This window comes from Schistocerca gregaria, chromosome 1 (genome assembly GCF_023897955.1).
Source record: "Schistocerca gregaria isolate iqSchGreg1 chromosome 1, iqSchGreg1.2, whole genome shotgun sequence".
Taxonomy (NCBI): Eukaryota; Metazoa; Arthropoda; class Insecta; order Orthoptera; family Acrididae; genus Schistocerca; species Schistocerca gregaria.
Genome location: NC_064920.1, coordinates 873143704 through 873169861, shown reverse-complemented (window position 1 = coordinate 873169861; position 26158 = coordinate 873143704). Strand labels below are relative to the sequence as shown.

Here is a 26158-nt window from a genome sequence, read left to right as displayed (position 1 = left end):
CTACTTACAGCGCTGCCACCTATGGGAATTTCATGAAATTATAGGAGTTGAAGCGAGAATATTCCACGATGTTCAACAACAAATTCCGCATTCTTTCAACCGAAATGGGTCAAGAAAAAAAGTGTTGCCTTACTTACTGAACTCCTATCGTAGGTAGGAGTAACGCGTCTACATACTGTACAAAAGAAAAGGTGACGTAGCGAGTTTCTCATTCAGAAATCTCTTTTGAATGTTGTTTGTTTGTGAAAAGATAGTGTTACGCCTAGTATAAGAAAGAACAAGTCTACCTGCACGTGTCGGAATTCGACAGAGAGAGGATCGTGGTCCATCGATACTGCGGTTTATCGTTCTACGAGACTGCTGTTCGCGTTGGTCGGGCTACCACGACTGTCACTCGAATATGGAATCTATGGGGTCCCAAAAGCCATACTCAGTGCCTCGCAGGATGTCAACTGCCACACGTCAACAGCGTTCGGCCGAGCAGGATTGTACACCCACGTCACGTACATTGAATCAGATAATGGTCTTGCTTGCACCAAGCAAGTACTCACACCGACAGCACGACTCCAGGAGCACCTCGGGCTGTCAGCTCGGCGACCATTGTTGCGATTCCCTTTACGCAGCGGCAGAGGGAGGCGCATCGGCAGGTACGTCCAGACACAAAACTCAACACGGCAATGGCATCAAGTCGCCTTTCCAGACGCTTTCTGTTGGTGTGTGCAGTGCCACGTTGGTCGTCTGTGGAGACATCGAGGAGAACAAACGTTGCCATTTTGATTCGCTGTCGTCATACGTTGGCACGGGATGCCATTGGTCACAAACTCGATCACCTTGGCTTGGCGTAGCAGATCATCTGGACAGCGGCCGGTACATTTCTGACGTGTTAAGGCAGGAAACTCTGCCCTGTCTTCTCCGTCTCCGAGAAATTGTCTTTCAGCAACATAACGCGGCACTGCTTGTTTCCTGTGCTCTATTGACCTACCTCGATACAGACAATGTTCGGCTGTTATCCTGTCCAGTACGTTCTCCAAATCTCTCACCCATTCAAACCATTTGGTGAGCGGTTGTCGAAAGACTGACATGTCATCACTCACCCGCGTCTACGATTGATGAGCTGTGGCATAGAACTGACGCAACATGGAATGACGTACCCGTATCTGTCATTCAGTCTCAGTTCGGTTCTACGCCTTCATGGAATACAGCTATTTCTACCTGCCACAGGTGGCAACTCTGAATACTCAATGTCGCATCCTGTATGCCTTCAAATTCTCAACAAATTTAGTCAATTATCCTTTTACATACTGTACACCCACAATAAATAAAATTTCGGTTTTTTATATTTTCCCTGGTGATGCAATTTTAATGCCAGCAGATTAAATCTGTTGATTTTTGTGTAATATTTTATTACCTCAAGATCGCTTAAATATATGTAATATTCACATTACCGAGTTCGGCACCAAGTTACAGTTGTGATTAACCCACTAAAAATCATCGTAAGATATACATTTGCAGTTTGAACCCAGAAAGCAGTCAGTATCGGCGCCCAGATTGATGCCGTGTTTCTTGACTTTTGCCATGTAATGATATGATGTACAATCATTGATATATTTTACGCGTCAAGTGTTAAAAGTGTTGGTGGTTGGTTGATTGATTTGTTGGAGGGGGCCAAACAGCGAGGTCATCGTCCCATCGAAGTAGGGAAGGATGGGGAAGGAAGTAGATCGCACTCTTTGAAAGGAATCATCCCGGAATTTGCCTGAATCACGGAAAAACTAAACCAGAATGGCCTGACGAGGGTTTGAACGGTCGACCTCTCGAATGCGAGTCCATTGTGCTAATCATTCCGCCACCTCGCACGGTGTTAAAAGCGTGAAACTGCAAGTGTTGTACAGGGAGTCCCAGGAGTAATGGTAGGTATTCAGAGATATGACAGAAATGATCATTCGTAGCAAAACAGTCTGGTAAACATGGGCTCTAAAATGCCTATTTTAAGGGAGCAGCCCTATATGAAAATTTATAAAAATCATTCTTTTTTAATTTTTGGGTTAAATATTCTCTTAGATGTCTACTTTATTTTAGTGTTAATCCTAGGTTTGCCAAAAACTCCATACTCGAGTTACAAGGCGATTTGTGAAAAAGTGTCTTCGAAAACCATTCACAACGGGGAAAAATCAGCATCGCGACCAATGTTTCAGTATGTAGTTTCCAAGCCGACCCAAGAGAAATTATGGAAATTATCAGCGTGCTAGAACTTGAGATCGGGCTATCGTGTTACATCTTCTGCATGAAAGCGGACGAAAAGCGTATCGAACGAGCAGAGCAGCGGATGATAGAAGTTGTCAAACAGGTGATCAGGACCACCATGGCTACGAAGAAGATGGAGAAGAATCTCCTTTGGGATATGGAAGGACTGCTGTATGGTCTAAGGATCTCTGACTACAGGAATGTTTAACCAAACTACGAAAAATGTAACCCATAATTTTAAACACGTATTTATCAATAGCGTATTTTCAAACTATGTGAGGAAACATAACTTGAGAACAGTACATACGATTTTGATCATAATTAGATGCTGATATTCTAAATTGAATTCTCCATCAATGTACACAGCTGGTATACGATATCTTCGAAAGTGTACTTTCGTTGCGCGCTGTTGTCTCGATTTTGTGGGCGAAGAAAATGAGGTTATTTCAACATGTCACAATTTTAGTGCAACTTAATGTTTTTCATTTATCCTGTGTATGCTGATAGAAAATATATTGACTATGATTTGTACAAAATTATTTTGTTACTGTTTCAATAGCAGGGCTACGGGATTGCCCGACGTTGATCAATGTTCCAGCTGTAAGGGGTCCTTCCACCTGGTGCAGCAATTACAGGGAAGATCCGATGTAAACACCGAAATGACTTCTTAAAAAACAAAAGTGTAAGGAATGAAAACATCTCATCAAGTTCGACGTTACTTTTTTATTTTACTTGAAAAATCTCGAAAACAGCCATTTTTCTTGCTTTCAAAGAGTACTACCCCCTTAAGAGCCACGAGAACTTCTTTATCTTCGATTATGTAAAACAAATCTCTTCTACTGCATGCTCTTTGCTTTCGATATTTTGAGGGATGACACGCGGGCGGCAATAAGAAGAAATGTCTGTTAAATATGGATTCTGAAGAGCTACGGGCGGGTTGTTAATCTTCACTAATTTGAGACATCACTTTTACTGCAAGTGCTCATAGCTTCTAAGACATGCATTCTAGAGTGAATGTTTACTACACAGTTTTTCCTCGTTATAGTGCATACTTCCTCGCTCTAAAATATGAAAAGCAAAGAGCTTGCAGTGGCAGAGATTTGTTTCACAGTATAAACGATGAAGAAGTGTTCATACTTCTTAACGTATGCTTTTTAGAGCCCACGTTTACTACACTTTTCTGGTTTGACTGATTGTTCCTGTCACATCCCTATATATTGACCATTCCTCCTTGGGCACCCTGTATATATTGAAGATCCTTTATGGTTGCTTAATCACACCTGAAGATGGCAACTTAATGCCGAAACCGTTAATGACAGTATTACACATTTTTAAGCAATCGTGACTTAATAAATTATTATACAGACATTGATGACAGTCACATTGTTGTAATTGGCAATATGTAAATTTTTAAAACATCAGTTGATTTTTCTCGAATAATGCATTATTACATGTATTAGGAAAGGAAAAAAGGGTGATTTGTTTTATTGATGCTCTGTCAATATGGGAGCAAGGGAACACAGAGGGAGTGACAAACTGCTGCTGCTTGGTAGCCCTGTACTTACCAGAGAGGTGCACATCTTGGAGGCCTATATCTGAAACAGAAACAAAATTCAATGAATATACGTTTTTCAGGCGCAACGAAGTTTATAACAATGATGTAATATCACACAGTCAAAATAAATTCAGTTCTTCGAAGACTACAATTTAGAAGTAAGGCGCTGTTACAAACTCCTTGATCCGCTCTGAAACCAGATCAAGGGAAACATTTACGAGATTTTGAGAGCTCTGCTGATAGTAACGAACATTGTAATCGCCGAAGTCGACAAGGAGTGATTCAGCAAAGTAAGAGAGTAAAATCATAAATGATCTTGGCGCTTTTTAGATGGAGAATCTATTAAACGTGTTTGGAGTGTGACGTGGTAGTACGGCATCTTTCAGCCGTCAGAAGGGCAGTAACGTTTGTACGTCTCTCTTCTGTTTCAGGTCTCTATCACTCTGAAATCGCAGTTTCTGAATTTTCATTCTTGGTCGAGAAAAGAATAAACAGCAGATTTTCATTTCGACGCGTGACTTGTATTAATACAGTAATAGCTTGTGGCGGTAACAAAGTGTGCTTGAAAGTTCTGTTTTTTTCCATTTCCGCCAACGCGTCTTCTGAAATTGTCCGAATTTCCTGTGTGGCTCTTAACCATTTGCTTCCATTGGCGGAAAGCCACTGAATGGGGGCCACCTGTTCTTCATAGGCGGTTGCTACATGTCTCAATTGGTATTTCTATACGTTGTAAATTCTCACTGATGCTAGTAATTTTACGCTGTACGTAGTCAAAAACTGTATGTCAAGAGACAATTTTCCCCATGTACCCTGGCGCATTCAGCGGCTTCTTCCAGTTTGTTATTTTCGACCATGCAAAAAGACTGTTCTGCACAGTTTCGTAAAAAAAGTACGTTTTCGTAAAACATTGTGAAGTGATTTTCGTGAGTTCACTGATGAAATTGTTGTATACGGTGTAATGATGATACTGTGGTTGTGAACAAAAAAATGCGTCTAGTACCACGTATCTAGAGCCGCCCAGTAGTAATTCACTTGGTTTCCGATTTGTTCCTTGCTAGCACTTTGCACATCTTTTGTGATTGAGAGAACTGACGAGATACAGTGTATCTATTGAACAATTTTATATGAGTGATATGATATTGGTAAGCTAGAAAACCGTATTCTACACATAATACTATGACTCTAATTAATGGTGAAATGTAACATATCTTCATATCTCCTGATGCCAATTTTGTGCTGTATTTTGTAGCCTTTGAGAATAACGGAATGTCGCATAGGGCGATTGTGGGAATAATAAAAAGTGTGGTCAAGACATCTGAAAGTCAATAAAGAGCATCAAAATGGCCACTTTGTCTCGTAGGATTTCATGCGAATTGCAGCTGATAGACAAAGGAAAATTTGGGATAGCAAATAAATTTACAATAAAAGATTACACTTGCAGCATCCACGAGGACTCGGTAAATCAATTTCGAGCATAGGATTGTAAAGCGTACGCGGTAAGGTCATGTATAAAATACACTCCTGGAAATAGAAAAAAGAACACATTGACACCGCTGTGTCAGACCCACCATACTTGCTCCGGACACTGCGAGAGGGCTGTACAAGCAATGATCACACGCACGGCACAGCGGACACACCAGGAACCGCGGTGTTGGCCGTCGAATGGCGCTAGCTGCGCAGCATTTGTGCACCGCCGCCGTCAGTGTCAGCCAGTTTGCCGTGGCATACGGAGCTCCATCGCAGTCCTTAACACTGTTAGCATGCCGCGACAGCGTGGACGTGAACCGTATGTGCAGTTGACGGACTTTGAGCGAGGGCATATAGTGGGCATGCGGGAGGCCGGGTGGACGTACCGCCGAATTGCTCAACACGTGGGGCGTGAGGTCTCCACAGTACATCGATGTTGTCGCCAATGGTCGGCGGAAGGTGCACGTGCCCTTCGTCCTGGGACCGGACCGCAGCGACGCACGGATGCACGCCAAGACCGTAGGATCCTACGCAGTGCCGTAGGGGACCGCACCGCCACTTCCCAGCAAATTAGGGACACTGTTGCTCCTGGGGTATCGGCGAGGACCATTCGCAACCGTCTCCATGAAGCTGGGCTACGGTCCCGCACACCGTTAGGCCGTCTTCCGCTCACGCCCCAACATCGTGCAGCCCGCCTCCAGTGGTGTCGCGACAGGCGTGAATGGAGGGACGAATGGAGACGTGTCGTCTTCAGCGATGAGAGTCGCTTCTGCCTTGGTGCCAATGATGGTCGTATGCGTGTTTGGCGCCGTGCAGGTGAGCGCCACAATCAGGACTGCATACGACCGAGACACACAGGGCCAACACCCGGCATCATGGTGTGGGGAGCGATCTCCTACACTGGCCGTACACCTCTGGTGATCGTCGAGGGGACACTGAATAGTGCACGGTACATCCAAACCGTCATCGAACCCATCGTTCTACCATTCCTAGACCGGCAAGGGAACTTGCTGTTCCAACCGGACAATGCACGTCCGCATGTATCCCGTGCCACCCAACTACCCTGGCCAGCAAGATCTCCGGATCTGTCCCCCATTGAGCATGTTTGGGACTGGATGAAGCGTCGTCTCACGCGGTCTGCACGTCCAGCACGAACGCTGGTCCAACTGAGGCGCCAGGTGGAAATGGCATGGCAAGCCGTCCCACAGGACTACATCCAGCATCTCTACGATCGTCTCCATGGGAGAACAGCAGCCTGCATTGCTGCGAAAGGTGGATATACACTGTACTAGTGCCGACATTGTGCATGCTCTGTTGCCTGTGTCTATGTGCCTGTGGTTCTGTCAGTGTGATCATGTGATGTATCTGACCCCAGGAATGTGTCAATAAAGTTTCCCCTTCCTGGGACAATGAATTCACGGTGTTCTTATTTCAATTTCCAGGAGTGTAGATCCTTTCCTTATTCTGTAGCTGGCGATTTACACGTCCTGTGATTATACTCATCGTAAGACAGGGAACAAATGATCTTCTTGGTATCTTGCGCACGTTGTAAACGATGCATTTTCACTATTACATAGCTGTTTTAAAATTTCTGTACAGAAATGAAACTGGTTTACATTCATCATAGTTTATCTCTCATCGGACAGTTTGCACCAAACCACGCGTAACGCTTCCAGAAAGTCAAAATGAAACTAATGGATTATGAAGTCTTATCCGATGTAATAAGAAATCCATCTTGGAAAGTTACTAGCAGAGAGACCTAGTGGACGCTGTTAGTACAGTCCCTTCTTGGAAATTTATTTGTTACTTCAAACTTTCCTTTGCATTTCTGCTTCATGGCTCTTATGAAAATATGATGAAATATAATATATCGTACATTACGGTTTATTTGCAGTGAAGTAAAGTAAAAATTGAAAATAAATCAATGGTTCGCATAGGAACTCGACTCGTGTGTGCTGTTTTCGATGTACCCGCCGCTTCCTGGAAACGACAAATAGCTCTGAGCACTATGGGACTCAACTGCTGTGGTCATCAGTCCCCTAGAACTCAGAACTACTTAAACCTAACTAAGGACTAACACATCCATGCCCGAGGCAGGATTCGAACCTGCGACCGTAGCAGTCGCACCTGGAAACGACACTAGCACAAATGTCTGAAGTCTTGGCCTACCCGCGTCAAAAATGCTATTTTTTTTTACAAATGCTTCGCCATCCACAGCTCTCACTTGTATCACTTTCATTCGTGGCCAAGCCCTTTTTACGGCATTTATCTGGACGAAGTCGCTGCGAGTAGAAGCGGTCTCCTTACAGTGACTGGCTTGTTGAACGAGCAGGAGTAAAGGTGCGCCTACGGAGAGCAGAGTAGGCAACTCTGCAGAGTAAATTCGCACAGAACGCCCTGCACAGAACTGCTTCAAACGTGATGTTAGTGACTAATGCACAAGACACCCTACCAGAAATCACGGGGAGTTGAAATACAATGTCGTAACGCACATACCAAGTAATCAGATTTGGGGATGTGGCTCATCGGATGACTCCGTGAGCGCTTATAGCTTGAAACTCCGTGGATGACGTCGAAACATGGCGGCGGAGCGCAAGGCGAGATAGCGGCGAAGGTTTCGCGACGTGGAGGGAAAATGGCGGCGCCCGGCAACGGGCAAAAAGCGTGGCTGTGTCGGCGCGGGAAACGGCGGCGCGCCGCTCCGTGCCTTGCGAGACGGGCTTTCTCCAGCGCTGCCGAGTCGCCGCTCATTACCCAACCACCGGCAGGGGGAGCTTATGTCATAACCAGCGTTGCACCCCGAGATTCCGTACGGCTGCAGCAGGCAGTGGGAGGCCGCAGCGGAATCCTTCGCAGGCTGCAGTTTCTCGGCCTGGTTTCCCTGGCAACGGGTCGAAACCCTGACACCACGGGACTTCGCAAGCGGCGTGCCCCGGCGGAGGCTCTCCTGGGGTGTACGTCTAGAGAAGTACGTAAAGCTAGCGGTCGGGAGATCTGCGGTTGCCACTCAACAATGACAGATTTACCTCTCAAATACTCACTCAGAGCTAAGATGGGAGTCCAGAAATGGTAGAGTTTCTTTGACAAGGATAATCAGAAACTGCTACTGCAGTGCTGATTGTTTAGTAGCGTAGCAGAGGGTGTAAGATTACATTGCTTTTTATTTAATTTAATTTGGTGCACCTTTATCAACTGTTTATCTAAAATCTACATTGGAACATCCTGTTTTGCATTTTTCAAAGCATAAAACCATATGCTATTATTTTATGCGGAAACTCTATCTATGTGCATCACATCTTAAAACTGCAGAACAAAGCTATTAGGGTAATTATGGGTTCGTCGTATAAAACACATTGCGTACATTTGTTTTCTAAACAATAAATTAAGACGGTAGTAAACTTACATGCATGTACTACGTTTTAATTCAAATACCAGAAGCAAAACCCAGAGAAAATGTACACTGCTACAACACAGAAAGCAATAAACACGTTTACACATTATACCTCACGCGGGCATTTCACTGCCATGAACTAAATAATAATAATAATGTCGTGTGACAAGAGCCTCCCGTCGGGTAGACTGTTCGCCTGGTGCAAGTCTTTCGATTTGACGCCACTGCGGCGACTTGCGCGTCGATGGGGATGAAATGATGATGATGACAAAACAACACCCAGTCCCTGAGCGTAGAAAACCTCCGACCCAGCCGGGAATCGAACCCGGGCTCTTTGGATTGACATTATGTCGCGCTGACCAGACGGCTACCGGGGGCGGACACTAATGTGAAGTCATAGAGCACAAATTCTTCATTAAGCCTAGACTAACTGCAAGATCTCTCTGATTAAGCATTCGAACAAACACTAAATTACTGGTTAATTGCCCCCTCCTTCAACAATACACAGGAACTTCTTAATTACAATGTAAAATTGTAATGCCAGTAGCTAGCCTATTAAATGTCTGTATCATTAAGTGGGCTGTGTTATTTAACATCGTTTATTATTGTATTATTATTATTATTATTATTATTATTATTATTATTATTACATCTTACAGTCAGCAGAAGGTGGCTAAAACGACGCACTGAAATTCCACTTTTTATTTCCCAGCCCACTTACCACAGTTAAAATTGTGTAAAAGCAATTTTACACTACTCTAAGGTTTTTACAGCCGGATATGCTTGATGAATTTAACTAAAATAATTAGTGTCCCCATTGGTTAACGTGTGTGTCTATCTGTGTGCGTGGACTGAGGGAGCTCAACAGCGAGGTTTTTAGCGGCCTGTGGATATCTTGTACTCTGCAGGAATTTAGAAATTCCCATTCACATTTAAAATTCACCAGTGTCCATGTCCTGAATCTCATCGACAAAACTGAGGATCTTTTGTGCTTAGAACCCTAGCACAATTGTTAATAGCTCGTGCATCTGAACCACACATTCCCTCATTTTGATTAGCTGAATAAACTGCAGCAGTAAAAACAAGTTCAGTCCTCATAATCATCAGTAAAAATATTTATATCTGCTTCTTGTTCTCCTTCCCATGGTGAAACCAAGACCAGACATTGCTTCACAGCTGCTAAGTTGGATTTTCCTTTCGTCGTCTCTTTTCTGACGCTTTTTTCCCCCTATACTTGCACATTTGACGTTGAGAAAGCTCAGTACTGTTTTGAGAGCTCTAAATCTATCGCTCAGTTTTGAAGGGGAAGGGTGTAGAGAAAGCTCTTTAAGGATTATGCCAGCACTTTCTGTGGATCACTTGTTATAGTTATGAGTTTCAGGAGCTTCAAATGTTGATGGGATGGATTTCTTTATTATGGGAGGAAGTTCATTTATTGCTCTGCTTGCATCATACAAATTCCCTTACTGTCTCGTGAAGTGCTTTACACGTCAAAGACGCTTTCATGCCGCCAGTCTCACCCTTGCTAACGATAGTAATGACAGATTTTTTGCCGTTTCCATTCCCTGACTATCTGATTCCGCAAGTGTTTATTTTCATTGCCTCTAAAAAGTCTTTTAGAAAGACGTAAAAATAGCAAATGTAGCTACTAGTTACTTTTATTAGTTTGTAAATGTCTTTTTGTAAACAGAACTGTTGTGTCTGAAACATGGACACAGCGTATGAAGGAGACGGTCAAAACAGCATTTCTGTGCAATTTTACTTTCTGTAACACAAACGTAATCTGTGGTCATAGGCACGAAAGCTAACAGACTTACGATCAAAATCTTGCAGTAGACAGAAATAATTATTGTTAGTATTAGGGTAAATCGTTAATAATTCTCAATTACGAATGTTGCTGAACAGGAAAATTGGCTTCGTTGTCTTTGGGAAAGGTTTCTTCTGTCACATTCCACCAAATGGAAGCAGTAGGTGAAGCGTAGTCATCAAAAGCACCCTGAAACGTGTTGTTAATTAAAGACGGAACGTAATTTCGGACTGGATAAGTATGGTGATGGAAATTTGGAAATGAGTCCTGACATTTGTGAGAAATCATCCTGTCGTTCGCAGTAAATGGTGTAGACAAAAGGCAACGTTTTAGTCTGGCAGGCAGGGTACAACCACTGTGGCGCCCATCTGACACGTTAACAGTGAACGCCGAAAGCAGTTGCCTACTCCCCTTTGAGGACAGTCTGGTAACTGCTTTTCCGTGAACACTTTTAGAATGGCTCTCAGCACTATGGGACTTAACATCTGAGGTCGTCAGAACTACTTGAACCTAACTAACCTAAGGACATCACACACCTCCATGCCCGAGGCAGGATTCGAACCTGCGATCGTAGCGGTCGCGCTGTTCCAGACTGAAGCGCCTTGAACCGGCGAACACTTTTAGAGCTGACGTCGTAGTAGCCGTAATGATTCAAAGTAATCACGGCTTGTTTTCGTCGGGGGCAAGGCCGGGCTAGTGAGGCTGGTGGTCGAGCAAAGTGATTTGCTTCCTGACTAACAGGAGTAGCGCTTGCGCAGGTGCATGGTCGTGAAGCTGGAATGACCTGCTGGTGAAAGGATTTGGCCGTTTGTACCTCAGTTGTTCACGTAACGCCACCGAACGAGTGGATGAGGCATGGGACTCTCGTTCGGCTGGACTGTGAACCTAATCCCCGACCTGCCATTTAGATTCACATTTTCAATCTTTGAAACACCGCAAAAATGAATGCCACGATGATTCCTCGACTTATATCGTACAACATTATTCCCCAGTTCTGGCTGTGACGGTGCGTTTAAACATAATCTTCCAATCTCCCTTCTCGTTACATACACTTAAAAACACTGTGACGTTTTGGAACAACACGACCATGAAATCTTACCGAGCTGCTTTTGGACAGTGGTCTTCGAAACAGTCTGTTGCTATTTCGGAAACTCTATTCTCTTATCTCGTAATTGTCGCGATTTTAAAGACAGATTTGTCATAAACTCGCAGTACAAATTTGTAATGCCTTACAGCTGGTTTCAGTTCCTTCAAACTCGCGTGATTGTCGCTAAGCGAGAAATAATTTAAGTATCAGCATGAGCTGAAAATCACAGGCAACCATATCAGTGTCGGAAGCATGATAAAAAAAAAAATCCCTGCGATTGCTTGTAGTAGACCGTTGATGCCCTTGATAGTAATCACCCCACCAAATCCTAATTTACTTTTGACGTCTTAGGCTTCACACTTTGTCGTCAGAATTCTCGCGTGTTACAATAACTTACATGCAGCTAAGAAACATCGCTTACGTAATTGTCACAAATCTCACATAGTTGTTTCCGAATCTCTGTCGCTATTATGTCCCGCGCTTTCAGTAATTACCCTTACAGTACAGCTGACCTGATGCATGCTTTATGTAATACCTGGTTGCCACCAAAGACCTAAACACTTGTATCGATTACGTAACAAAAATTGTAGCAGCAGTACAAATGTTAGTGATTTTTGTTGTGTATAATAATTACTGAAGACGAGACCTGATGCTACTGTTATTATCCGGAGACCAAGGGACAGTCAATGACATGGTGTTCATCGTCTTCCCCACATCCGTCTCGTACAAATTCGTTGGATCGAGCTCCTGCTACCGAAGAAAGCGATCAACATCGTCTTAACCTTGAAATTTGGCAGTCAACTTTTTTTAGAAGGCGGGGAAGACAATGAACACTCGCTGTCGCTTGGCCTGGGGATGGTAGTGGTAGCATCAAGTCTCACCTCCGGTAATGATTCGAATATCCAACAACGCATGACAACATTGCTTCGATTGATTCCACACGAAGCATTTGCTGACAGTCCACAACAGCTTTACAGCTGATGTCAGAAGTGCGTTGTAGCTAACGGTGATTACTTCGACGTCCGGGAAAGCTGTTTTGTTTATAAGTCTTGCTTCCTTTATTTCCCGAGACCATTCATCGAATTCTTCAGACGCACGTTGCAGAAATAGCTGGCTTTTTATCTGAATCAGGAAGGAGAATTATTTATGAATGAAAACTAAACGCAGAGGAAACCTGCACAAAAATTAGTAGACACTGTAGTAAAAGTAGTGCAATATCTTGAGAAAATGGAAAAAATGTTAAACAGTGACATCTGTAAATCCATTTCACTCGTAATGGGCTAATAATAAATTATAATAGACTCGTATGTAAATATATATCTGCAAACTGACTTGTTGCTAGGTTTCGCCAACCGCACCTCCTGTCCAGATGACCTTCAGTACGTAGGCAATGTCATGGTTACGCCGTATATAGTTGCAGTGAAGTGGTATGATGGACACAAGAGGCCAGTATTGAGGATCATGGCTAACATTTACAATTAATTGCGAAGATAAGGAAATCAGCTGTCTCACGAAGAACTCTGATCTCTGGCAATGGTTTTGTTATTTCGTTTTCACTTGCCTCGAGCACTATCTGGCCAATCACCGTTTATCGCACTGAAGGTCACTGTTGCTGATATTTTAATTAAATACAATAACCATCTATGTAGCAGTTGAGCTTTTACACTGGTCACCATTAAAGTTGACTATGGATCTAAATTACTATATTTACAATGACGCAGATCTCTAGAATCCGAATTCTGAGGGCGGTGAGGAATGCACCGTTAAGCAAAACGAGAGCCGTGTCAGTGTACAACGTAATTGATCTGTGAGTACCAAGGTAGGAGAATACCGGAGGGCTACAACTTGTGCTATGTACGGATAGTATTGCCTCTGTGATCAGGATGAGGCAAAGGTACAACATACGTAGCACTGAGCGACTGGACAGTAGGTGACTAGTGGCATAAACACAACTGGGAGAGAGTGAACATCAGGACCGAAGGGTGCAGTCCAAAATTCCCCTTAGCAAGAGTTCCGGCGGAATTTTCCACTTGCATCGGGAAAGATACATAATTTGCCCGAAAAGAAAACATACGTTCCGGATCTTCACGGCACGTAATGTGTTGTTACTTTGCCGCTTAACCACCACCGATATGAACGTTTTCTGTGAGTCCAGTTTCCACTTGCAACGGGAAAGATACATAATTTGACATAAAAGAAAACAAAGTTTCCTTAACACCACCGAACGTAAAGTCTTGTTACTTTACTACTTAATCACGACCGATTTGGATTTTTTTGTCAGTCTGATTTCACTTTCCAAAATGTGTTCAGTTACAGTACTACCAACTCTTGACCTTGAACATTTTCTGCAAAAAGGGGTTCTACACAGGGACTCTTTCATTAGACAGAGCAAATAACGTGGTGTGGTCGGTATGAATTGCCAGCTCTTTATTTATAGCTAGTGCAAAATGTCGGCGTTTTCAGTTTCGTTTTTGAAATGAAATGGCTCTGAGCACTATGGGACTCAACTGCTGTGGTCATTAGTCCCCTAGAACTTAGAACTACTTAAACCTAACTAACCTAAGGACATCACACACAGCCATGCCCGAGGCAGGATTCGAACCTGCGACCGTAGCAGTCCTACGGTTCCGGACTGCGCGCCTAAATCCGCGAGACCACCGCGGCCGGCTTCGTTTTTGATATTCACTGAGTATTTTCTACTTTTAATCATCACAAGGATTCCAATAATCATAATCTTCCGGCAACCATGAAGAGCGGCTCTTGACATTATAAGACATTGTACTTGAGTTTCAATGATAGTAAAACGATTGCCAGTTCAAATCTTTTCCTCATTCCTTAGTCGACTTCATAAGTGAATAGAAAGGACTTAAGACTCCTTCTTTTATCAAAGACGCCGTGTTTTCCTTCTTAAAATTCACGACCCAATTTAGGAAATCTGTCTATTGGTGATGCTTCCAACATAAAGACTTGACAAGAAACGATTGTTAGCACGAAATGTATTATTCGATGTAGTTAAAAATAGAGACATTACTCTTAGAGGTAGTTGTTCGTCAGCCTTGAATAAAAAAAACTGCTTGCTTTGTTATATCCAAACTTTGCGCGAGATTTCGCGATAGTGATGCGTTTTTGATTCCGAAAAAAAAAGCGTTGTCAGTGTTGATTGATTTATGTTCAAATATTTCGGTACATTTTCCAGCCCTGCCCCTTACATATTGTCAAACTATGAAACTAGATACTGGGCCCATACGGCTCGTCAGCTGCGAGTTGAACTTTTATTTATATAAAATGCTTGGTTCGTTACAGCAAACTGGTCGACGCACAGACGCTGCATACTCGGATCAACCAGTAGACGGAAGAAAAGTGAGCAAAGGATGCACCTTGAATTGTGTCAAGTCCAATTTCATCTAAAAAGTAGCAATAGCTTTTCGTAGGCGTCTAACATTCAGGTATCCAAATTTAGACCTGTTTTGCAGTTGACCTTTACAGTGTTATCGCGTGATAAGATGTATTTCTAGAGTGTCTTGAAACTGCCGTCTTGTTTAGTTGTGGCGTACGTCGAAACAGAAATAAACCAAAACAGCTTTCTCTGCGAGGAAAGGCTGTCACTAGTAAAGATAAAAGCAGTCGCAAAGATTGCTAACGACCGTTTTTCTCTGTGAATTGTGTCGTAAGAGCGAGGCTAGTAACTAAGTATTTTATAGCATCCGTCTCATTCGACAATTGTTAATTGACTTTTGGTGTCATGCGTAGTCATGTTGTTGTTGTGGTCTTCAGTCCAAAGACTGGTATGATACAGCTCTCCATGCTACTCTATATTGTCTCTTCATCTCCAAATAACTACTGCAACCTGCATTCTTCTGACTCCGCTTACTGTATTCATGTCTTGGTCTCTATCTACGATTTTTACCCCCCCCTCCCCTCCACGCTTCTCTCCAGTGATTGGTGATCCCTTGATGTCTCAGAACGTATCCTACCAACCAATCTCTGTTTCTGGTCAGTTTGTACCACAAATTTCTCTTCTCCCTAGTTCTATTCAGTACCTCATCATTAGTTACGTGATCTACCCATCTAATCTTGATCATTATTTTGTAGCATCACATTTCAAAAGCTTATATTCTCTTCTTGTGTATGCTATTTATCATTCATGATTCACTTCCATGCATGGCTACACTCCATACAAATACTTTCAGAAATGACTTCCTGACGATTAAATCCATACTCGATATTAACAAATTTCTCTTCTTCAGAAACGTTTTTCTTGCCATGCCAGTCTGCATTTTATATCCTCCCTACTTCGAACAGTATCAGTTATTTTTCTTCCCAAATAGCAAAACTGATCGACTACTTTAAGTGTCTCATTTTCTAATCTAATTACCGCAGCATCACCTGATTTAATTAGAGTACACTCCATTATTCTCGTTTTGCTTTTGCTGATGTTCACCTTATATCCTCCTTTCAAGATACTGTCCATTCCGTTCAACTGCTCTTCCAAGTCCTTTGCTGTCTCTGACAGAATTACGACGTCATCGGCAAACCTCAATTTATTTCTTCTTCCTGGACTTTAACTCCTACTCCAAATTTTTCTTTTGTTTCCTTTACTGCTTGCTCAATACACAGATTGAATAACATCGCGGATAAGGTACAACACTGTCTCACTTCTTTCTCAACCACTGCGTCCCTTTCGTGCCCCTCGACTCTTTATAACTGTCATGTGGTTTCTGTTCAAATTGTAAATAGCCTTTCACTCCCAGTATTTTACCTCTGTAACCATTAGAATTTGAAAGAGAGAAAGACAGTCAACACTGTCGAAAGCTTTCTCTAAGTCTAAATATACTATATACGTAGGTTTGCGTTTCCTTAACCCATCTTCTATGAGAAGTCGTAGGGTCAGTATTGCCTCGCGTGTTCCTACATTTCTCCGGAGTCCAAACTGGTCATCCTCGTCATGAGGTAATCAGTTATAGGGATAGTAATTTGAAGGTTTCGATTACTCGGGGAACCGTGGAAAAGTGTGGCAACAGACTTTTACCCCCGATTCTTGTGTGTTTTTCCTGTGTTTGGAATCACCACTGTGAGGATGCTAACGAATTCAGAATAGTGCTATAAGAGTTTTAAGCAAGAAATTCATTCAATACGAGAGTTTTACGGGTTACGCAGGGAAGAAAGACTACGCTCTTTTCGCCGAAGTTTGTTAAGTTAATTGAGAGAATTTCTGCAAGGACAGTCTATTAAATATACATTACAGAAGAAAGAAATTAATAATATGTAGGCGAGCGTGAAAACTTACTCACTATACAGTATGCATGAGTGGAACATGATAGTGTACATCTCTGGACCAGCGGATAAGTGTTGAAGGACAGATGCGTGTAACTATTTAGCAATCTCACTTTCTACTTCTGTAGTCCTCAGCTCGCTTTACAGTGCGTGTTGAACGGTAAATACAATTTGTAGCAAAATTTCAGACAATATTTATTAGTCACGATTTTTAATTTGTTTCTATATAAATGACCGAACTACTTTTTTTGTAACAGCGCAACGTGATTCTGCATGCAAGGAAGCACAGCTCATTGTTTCGGTTAACGAGAGCTCCACAAATTGCAGCTCAGATATATGTCTTTAGACCTTTCGTATAATTCCGCATTGCCGTTAGGAAGTAAAATACGAGATCATGGAATATCAGACCATGTATGAGATTTGGTGCACAGTTCACCAGCGATTCGACGTGGAATGGATTTGGCACGTCCTTGGTAGGTTTCCAGAGGTAGGTGACCCCAGATGTCTACCTACTGATAACGCAAATGCATTTCCCGTAACTTACGCGCTAGTGGTTTGTGGGCGCGCTTCTGGCACCCGATAGTGTCGCAGATGTTTTTCGTCGGGTTCAGATCAGGAGAATTTGTCGGCCGAGAAATCGATGTGAGTTCACCATCGTGTGCTCCAAACCACTGTAGCACGTTTTTGTCCTTGTGACGTCAACTGTTGTCCTGCTGAAGATGCCACCGCCCCACAATAATGTCCACCTAGTCAACAGTTGTCATGGTGCCTTCGACTACTACCACAGGGCGTATGAAAGCCGAGGTTAATATCTCCCATAGCATAACACTGCCATCATCGGGCTGTGTCCATTGCGCGGTGCCTGTTTCGAGAAACCGTTCGCCTGATGACAGTATATCTGTACAATACTCTTGACCAGGTGTAACGAGAAACTTGATTCATTCGATCATGGGACACGTTTCCATTAATCCAAGTTCCCATTTCAATGGTCGATGGTCGACTGCAGTCGTAATTGACTATGTCGTTGGCTGTAACGTCGGAACACGTAGGGATCCTCTGCTGCCGAGCACCATATTCATCAAAATACGTCGAACGGTGTGCTTCGAGACGCTTGTGCCGAGACCAGCATTGTACACTGTCGTTTGACCTGCCACAGATCGCCACCTATCCCGTATTACAGAGATACGTTCGGTGAGGGTGCGAGGACGTCCAACACCTTGTCGACTCGTCGTTCCACTGTTCTTAACCACTTTGCATAGATGTTCACAACAGCAGCACGCGAACAGCCGACCAGCATCTCTAGCTCCGAGGCGTTCGTTGTCAGTCCCCAGGCCATAACAGTCAGGGGTTTGTCGAAGTCCCTTTAGAACGACTTCCCTTTCGTCTCTGCTCTGCCTATGTACACTCAGCAACGAAAGTGTTGCGTCAGCCAGATATGTCGTGTAAGTGTGCTGCTATTGTGACTGTTTCTGTACCGATGATGGTTGTTAGTAAACACAAATACAGTCACCATAAGCGCTACTTACGGGTAGAACGCCGCTCTTGAATGGATTGCAGTATTTCAGTTGAAAGTAAAGTACCAAAAGGAACGCATCAGATACGTCTGTGAAACAGCAGAATGGCCATTCATCATGTCACGGAAAGTCAGAACCAGTGACAGCGTTTGCGTAATCGGTTTCGCGGAGAAGGCTTGTCAACCTTGGAAGTTGCTCGACGTGTGCACCGAAGTCAAACTGATAGGGTGTGGATATGGTATCGGTTCCAGCTGACAGGTGGTGTTGAGAAGTTACACTGCACAAGCCGTCCACGATGGACACGTGCACAGGATAATCGATATCCACGACTTTTGAGTGAAAGGAGCCATGGGATGAGTGCTCTAGAACCGAATTCGGTGTTCTGACTGGCTACAAGGTGTCATTTATTGCCTTAAAGTATTAGGGGACGGTTTCGCGATGCGAATCTCCATTACCGACGACCATGGCGAGTACACCAGAACACCACTGATTCTGTTACAGATGGGAAAAAGGCGTGGGGAATGAACGGTTCAGAACTGGCACCGTGTGTTTTTTATGGACGAAACTCGCACCTGTTTGTACTCTGATAACCGCAGAAAACTTGTTTGGAGACAAACTGGTAATATCGAACGCCTCCAACACTGTATCCCGTACGTGCAACAAGTTGTTGGTGGAGTGAAGTTTTCGGGTGGTATATTGTGGGGACGCCGTACACCTTTCGTAGTTGACGAGGGCAATCTTACTGCTCTACGCTACAGCGATGAGATTCTGCAACCAAAAGTGGAACCGTATCGCCAACATTTCGGTGGCAGTTTCGTCTTGATGGGTGTTAACCCAAATCCAACATGCATGGGATCGATTGAGACGAGCTGTTTTTGGACGTCGGCAAGGGCTGTGTACCCTGCGCTACTTACACCAGGTCGTCATTGAAGAGTGCGACTGTTTGGACCACGGCTAGCTTGATGATCTCATCTAAGGTATGCAAAGACGGATTCAAGACTGCTTCCGAGTAATGGGAACCACCACGTTCCTCAACAGTGCTGTGAGACACTCGACCCTCCCCTCGTGGGAAACAGACTATTTTTTGATTTGGCGATCTGGACACATTACGCGTGTCTCAGAGAAAATTTTTGTTTTCTGTGTCGCGAATTTCGAAGTAAAGGGGCGATACAAAACTTTTGTTGAAGCTTGTGCTTCCGTTAGCACGTCACGCACAGGCATCGCTACGAAGAGAAATCCAGTGCACAGTGGGTGGTACTGACAATGCTTTTAGCTCATTACTGTATCGCGAAGAGACCACAGAGGTAAAATTAGAGAAATCCAATGCAGCTGGTCCCGGCGGAGGTTCGAGTCCTCTCTCGGGCATGGGTGTATGTATTTGTCCTTAGGATAATTTAGGTTAAGTAGTGTGTAAGCCTAGGGATTGATGACCTTAGCAGTTAAGTCCCGTAAGACGTGACACACATTTGAACAGAGAAATCCAAGCCCGCTAGGAGATATATCAACAAACATTCTTCCCGCGCATCATTCGTGACTGGAAAAGGAACGGCGGAAATGACAGTCATACACAAAGTAAGCTCCGGAACACAACATACACTGGGCTCACGAAAGTAATGGGATGGCGCTATGCACATAACGGGTTTTGAACGAGGAGTGGCAGTTGGAGCTACACACCTGGGACATTTCACTTCGGAATTCAGTATTCTGAGATTCAGAGTGTCAACAGCGTGCCGATAAGACCAAATTTCCGGCGTTACCTCTCAACATAGGCAACGCAGCGGCTAACGTCCATCACTTAACGACTGAGAGCAGTGGAATTTTCGTAGCGTTGTCAGTGCTAATAGACAAGCAACATTGTGTGAAGTAACCACAGAAATAAATGTGGGACGTACGACGAACGTATCCATTAGGACAGTGCGGCGAAATTTGGGGCTTACGGTATGTCAGCAGACGAGCGATGCGAGTACATTTGCTAACAACACGACATCTCCTGGGTCCATGATCATACCGTTTGGGCCCTAGACAACTGGAAAACCGTGGCCCGGTCAATTGAGTCCCAATTTCAGTTGGTAAGAGCTGATGATAGGGTTCGAGTGTGGTGCAGACGGCACGAAGCCGTGGACCCAAGTTGTCAACAAGGGACTGTGCTAACTAGTGGTGGCTCCATAATGGTGTGCGCTGTGTTTAGATAGAACGGACTGGGTACTCTGGTCCACATGAATCGATCTGTTTGACTGGAAATCGTCGAGTTCGACAACTTGGAGCACATTTGCAGGCATTCATGGACTTCATGTTCACAAACAACGATGGGTGACAATGCGCGATGTCACCGTGCCACAATTGTTCGCGATTGGTTTAAAGGACATTCTGGACAATTCGAGAGAATTATTTGACATTCAGATTACCTGAATGAATCCCATCGAAGTTTATCGGATGTAATCCATGGTCAGCTCGGGCACAAATTCTTGCGCCGGCAACAGTTCCCCAGTTACGGACAACTGTAGAGGCAGCATGGCTCAATGTTTCTGCAGAGTACTTCCAACGACTTGTTAAGGCCGTGCCACGTCGAGCTGCTGCACTACGCCGAGAAATAGGAGGTTCAAAAATGGCTCTGACCGCTATAGGACTTAACTTCTAAGGTCATCAGTCCCCTAGAACTTAGAACTACTTAAACCTAACTAACCTAAGGACAACACACACATCCATGCCCGAGGCAGGATTCGAACCTGCGAATGTAACGGTCGCGCAGTTGCAGACTGTAGCGCCTAGAACCGCTGGGCCACCTCGGCTGGCAGCAATAGGAGGTCCAGCACGTTATTAGGAGTGTCCAAGGAATAGAAAAGCAACTGAAATCACTCAACAGAGGAAAGTCCACTGGACCTGACGGAATACCAATTCGATTCTACACAGAGTACGCGAAAGAACTTGCCCCCCTAACAGCCGTGTACCGCAAGTCTCAAGAGGAACGGAAGGTTCCAAATTATTGGAAAAGAGCACAGGTAGTCCCAGTCTTCAAAAAGGGCCGTCGAGCAGATGCGCAAAACTATAGACCTATATCTCTGACGTCGATCTGTTGTAGAATTTTAGAACATGTTTTTTGCTCGAGTATTATGTCGCTTTTGGAAACCCAGAATCTACTCTGTAGGAATCAACATGGATTCCGGAAACAGCGATCGTGTGAGACCCAACTCGCTTTATTTGTTCATGAGACCCAGAAATTATTAGATACAGGCTTCCAGGTAGATGCTATTTTCCTAGACTTCCGGAAGGCGTTCGATACAGTTCCGCACTGTCGCCTGATAAACAAAGTAAGAGCCTACGGAATATCAGACCAGCTGTGTGGCTGAATTGAAGAGTTTTTAGCAAACAGAACAGAGCATGTTGTTATCAATGGAGAGACGTCTACAGACGTTAAAGTAACCTCTGGCGTGCCACAGGGGAGTGTTAAGGGACCATTGCTTTTCACAATATATATAAATGACCTAGTAGATAGTGTCGGAAATTCCATGCGGCTTTTCGCGGATGATGCTGTAGTATACAGAGAAATTGCAGCATTAGAAAATTGTAGCGAAATTCAGGAAGATCTGCAGCGGATAGGCACTTGGTGTAGGGAGTGGCAACTGACCCTTAACATAGACAAATGTAATGTATTGCGAATACATAGAAAGAAGGATCCTTTATTGTATGATTATATGATAGCGGAACAAACACTGGTAGCAGTTACTTCTGTTAAATATCTGGGAATATGCGTGCGGAACGATTTGAAATGGAATGATCATATAAAATTAATTGTTGGTAAGGCGGGTACCAGGTTGAGATTCATTGGGAGAGTCCTTAGAAAATGTGGCTTACAAAACAGTCGTTCGACCTATACTTGAGTATTGCTCATCAATGTAGGATCCGTACCAGATCGGGTTGACGGAGGAGATAGAGAAGATCCAAAGAAGAGCGGCGCGTTTCGTCACAGGGTTATTTGGTAACCGCGATAGCGTTACGGAGATGTTTAGCAAACTCAAGTGGCAGACTCTGCAAGAGAGGCGCTCTGCATCGCCATGTAGCTTCCTCGCCAGGTTTCGAGAGGGTGCGTTTCTGGATGAGGTATCGAATATACTGCTTCCCCCTACTTATACCTCCCGTGGAGATCACGAATGTAAAATTAGAGAGATTCGAGCGCGCACGGAGGCTTTCAGACAGTCGTTCTTCCCGCGAACCATACGTGACTGGAACAGAAAAGGGAGGTAATGACAGTGGCACGTAAAGTGCCCTCCGCCACACACCGTTGGGTGGCTTGCGGAGTATGAATGTAGATGTAGATGTAGGAGGATTCCCATGACTTGTCTGTCACATCAGTGTAAAGTGGGTTTGCGGAGTGTAGAGGTAGGTGTAGGAGATGCGCCCTTTCGCAGGCTCCCTTGCTTCCCTGTAGCGTGGATGTGCAGTGGCTGTACGCCTGCGCGCCCACGGCCTGCCCGGGGCCAGCTCCTGTAAAGGGAGGTCCCGTCCGCAAGACGGCGCAGCGGCGGCGGCAGCACAAGTAGGTCGCCGGCCGGCCTCGTTCTCACCACCTCTCCGGGCCCGGCGCCGCCACCAGCCGCTGCGCCACGCAGCCAGCCTACATTCACCCCGGCAACGCGGCTACGGGGACGCCGCCATTGTTTGTTATGACGGCCACGCTAATGACGGGGCGCCACAGCCGCCAAACTGGCGTATCGTTGTCCGTACGTGTCTCAGTACGTGTATACGTTCGCCAACTAGTAACCAGTCCACCCGAACGTGCGTCCGCGTTGACGCGCGCAAGTTATACAGCGACCTTGGACTTGGCACACAACAACAGCTCGAGCGCCACTCTCAGTATGTGCAGAGCTACCTGTGTTGCATTTGTACCGAGCCGATGGTGCAGTGGTTAAGCACTGAACTGGTATTTGGGAGTACGGCGGTTCGCATCCGCGTCCACTTATCCAGATTTAGCTATTCCTTGATTTTCATAATTCAGAAACGGACACTGCATAATATATCCTTTCTCATCTTTGCCACTCAGTGTCTTTAACTACCTCGTCATTTATGGGACTCCCAACTTTAATATTCCTTTTTCTTTCCAGTGTTATTTGTGACGGCGTCCCCTTCATTTATCATCTCAAACAATGTGCATTAAGTTGTCGTTTGGCGCCCTTCCGACATCAAGGTACTTTGAAACAAATTGAAGTTTTCTCTGTCTTTGTACAACTAATATGCACGATAGTTTACGAAGGCTGAATGTCTATATGCTGATATTCATATGCTGTAGCCAATGGCCTTGCCTCGTCAAATTGCCCGGTTCTTGTCAGATCACCGAAGTTAAGCAAAGTCGGGTATGACCAATGGAGCCGGCCGGAGTGGCCGTGCGGTTCTAGGTGCTACAGTCTGGAACCGTGCGACCGCTACGATCGCAGGTTCGAATCCTTCCTCGGGAAAGAATGTGTGTGTGACGTCCTTAGGCTGGTTAGGTTTAAGTAGTTCTAAATTCTAGGGGACTCATGACCTCAGAAGTTAAGTCCCATAGTGCTCAGAGCCATTTGAACCATGTTGTGACCTAGGGATCAGAAATGAGCTCTGTACACTCCCTTTAAACACTCGACTTGCTAGTCTCCGCCGCTGCCCAATTACAATAGTAAATTCGTCGCTTGAGTTTTGTCGGGTACGAGTGAACTCTAGGAGCACAAAAAGGAGAGAAAGTACACGAGCTCACAAGTACTGGCTGAACATTAATAAAACCGACAAATTGCCGGGACGAATTCCTCACTGGAAATTGAGGAAAAAGGTCTTATGTTCATATGTCCGGAAACGGACAGTGTGCGTGCAACGACAAAGTGGCCTCCCTGAGATTGCAGTTGATAAGGATAGTAGTGGTTGTCACGCAAGACACACATAATCGTGCTTTGATTTACAACAGGTTGGGGGTCCACTTGTGTGGTGCTTGTACTAGGGTTCGTCTCAATATCTTCTAGAAACCGGTCCCCCAAATCTGGTATACGCTTGCTTGCCACCTCCCTCCATGTTCGTCTTTGTGAAAGGATCCATGATCACGCAAACGTCCTGAGAGAGCATGAAATGTTGTGTGATGTGGTTAGTGTCTGTGAGGGCACTTCTTTTCGTACAGCCGTCCCGCCTCTCGACCGTTTGCATCTGCTTGGCAGTACACAAACATCGTCTCGGGTTGGTGGTGGTAAATTCTTATGGGGCCTAATTGTCCGCCCCCGGTAGCTGAGTGGTCAGCACGACAGAATGCCAATCGATTTCCGGCTGGGTCGAAGATTTTCTCCGATCAGGGACTGGGTGTTGTGTTGTCCTAATCATCATCATTTCATCTCCATCGACGCCCATGTCGCTGAAGTGGCGTCAAATGGAAACACTTGCGCCCGGCGTACGGTCGACCTGACGGGAGGCCCTAGCCACACGACATGGGACCAAACTGCTGAGGTCATCGGTCCCTAGGCTTAAGCACTACTTAATCTAACTTAAACACCCATACCCGAGGGAGGACTCAAAACTCCGATGGGGGAAGCCCGGCGAACCGTGGCAAGGCGCCTCAGATTGGGTGGCTACCCCGCGCGGCGCATCTCGGGTTGTTCGCGACATGAAAAACGAAACATTCTGCTGCTTACGCTATGCTACGTCTATCACACAGCGTGCAACACACAAGGAACTCCCGGCACGTGGTCAGGGAAACTGACATTTGCCAGCGTCATCTACCGTGTCAACGATGCATTTCCGAACACATGTTTATAGGTCCTTTTTTCCTCCATTGCTAGACAGCAATCCGGCTCTGCAGTTTGTCGGTTTTATTAATGTTACCCTCTACATCCGAGAACTCGCGACATCGTCGCTGCATTAGCAACCATTTAGAATGACGTTTATCGTACATCAATAAAATGGCTGATTGTTTAGCAGTGAATATTAATTTTATATATTGGTTAAATTACTGTTATTAAAGTATGAATTTTTGTTGAAAATATCTGATAGTCTTATATGAGCCTTTTCTAAATACTTCAGTGAGAGAGAACTAATTGATGGGCAGGCAACGACTGCAGCTCCACTGTTCTCAGACTCGTCGTACCAGCAGCTTCGCTGCGGGAAGGAAGGAAGACGGTATGATATTGACGTAACAGCGGCGTCTTGATTTATAAAGTATGCAACACTCAACATATGATTCATACTCGCTGATCTTCAGTGTGGCCATTACTTGGGTGGGTAACTGTCAGGGTACACCATGTGTTGTTGGCTGCTTTCCCTCTGCCTTTTCAGCAAACGGGAGGAGGGGTGCTGATGTAAAGTTCCTGATTACCAGACTCTGCGCCAGTGTCCTGGATTAAATTCCAGACCTCATCAGAGTACCTCATAATTTGAAGGCATATCAGACTGCTGTTGGTAATCTGTCAATCAAATGATGAGGTTAGGCTTGGTGGTTCCCTTGGCGCTATTCGAGAGGCGTAGGCTGTATGCCAACATTGGGGTTCACCCTCTCCCTTCTCTCGTCATCATAATCCAACACTACACTACACACATCTGTTACAGTCACCTGCACATATCAGATACACTTAAAAACACAACTCTCGCACATTGCGAAGAAAAGATGACGTCATCGTAAGCGAAGGACAGAAAAATCTTTCCGGTTAGGCAGTTCGTGGCCTCCTACTCAACAGTGCCATACGACTTTACTTTTTTTGTTTTCTGTCTTTTTACCTGTAAAAAATCGAAAAATTCTGACATGATTAATGATAGACATTTAGTGATTAACAGTATAATTAAGTAAGTGAGCTTGTACTACAAAATTAAAGCTGGC

At 44.6% G+C, this 26158-nt stretch overlaps 1 protein-coding gene across 4 annotated transcripts in view; it reads right to left on the bottom strand.

Moving 5' to 3' along the window:
* The window catches only part of LOC126273306 (uncharacterized), a 1028036-nt gene that overhangs the window by 214095 nt on the left and 787783 nt on the right, over positions 1–26158 (bottom strand). For all 4 annotated transcript variants that reach the window (XM_049976853.1, XM_049976874.1, XM_049976860.1 and 1 more), the window contains one exon: positions 3810–3839. In XM_049976853.1, the coding sequence (XP_049832810.1) occupies positions 3810–3839 (30 nt within the window). The remainder of the gene's footprint in view (positions 1–3809; positions 3840–26158) is intronic.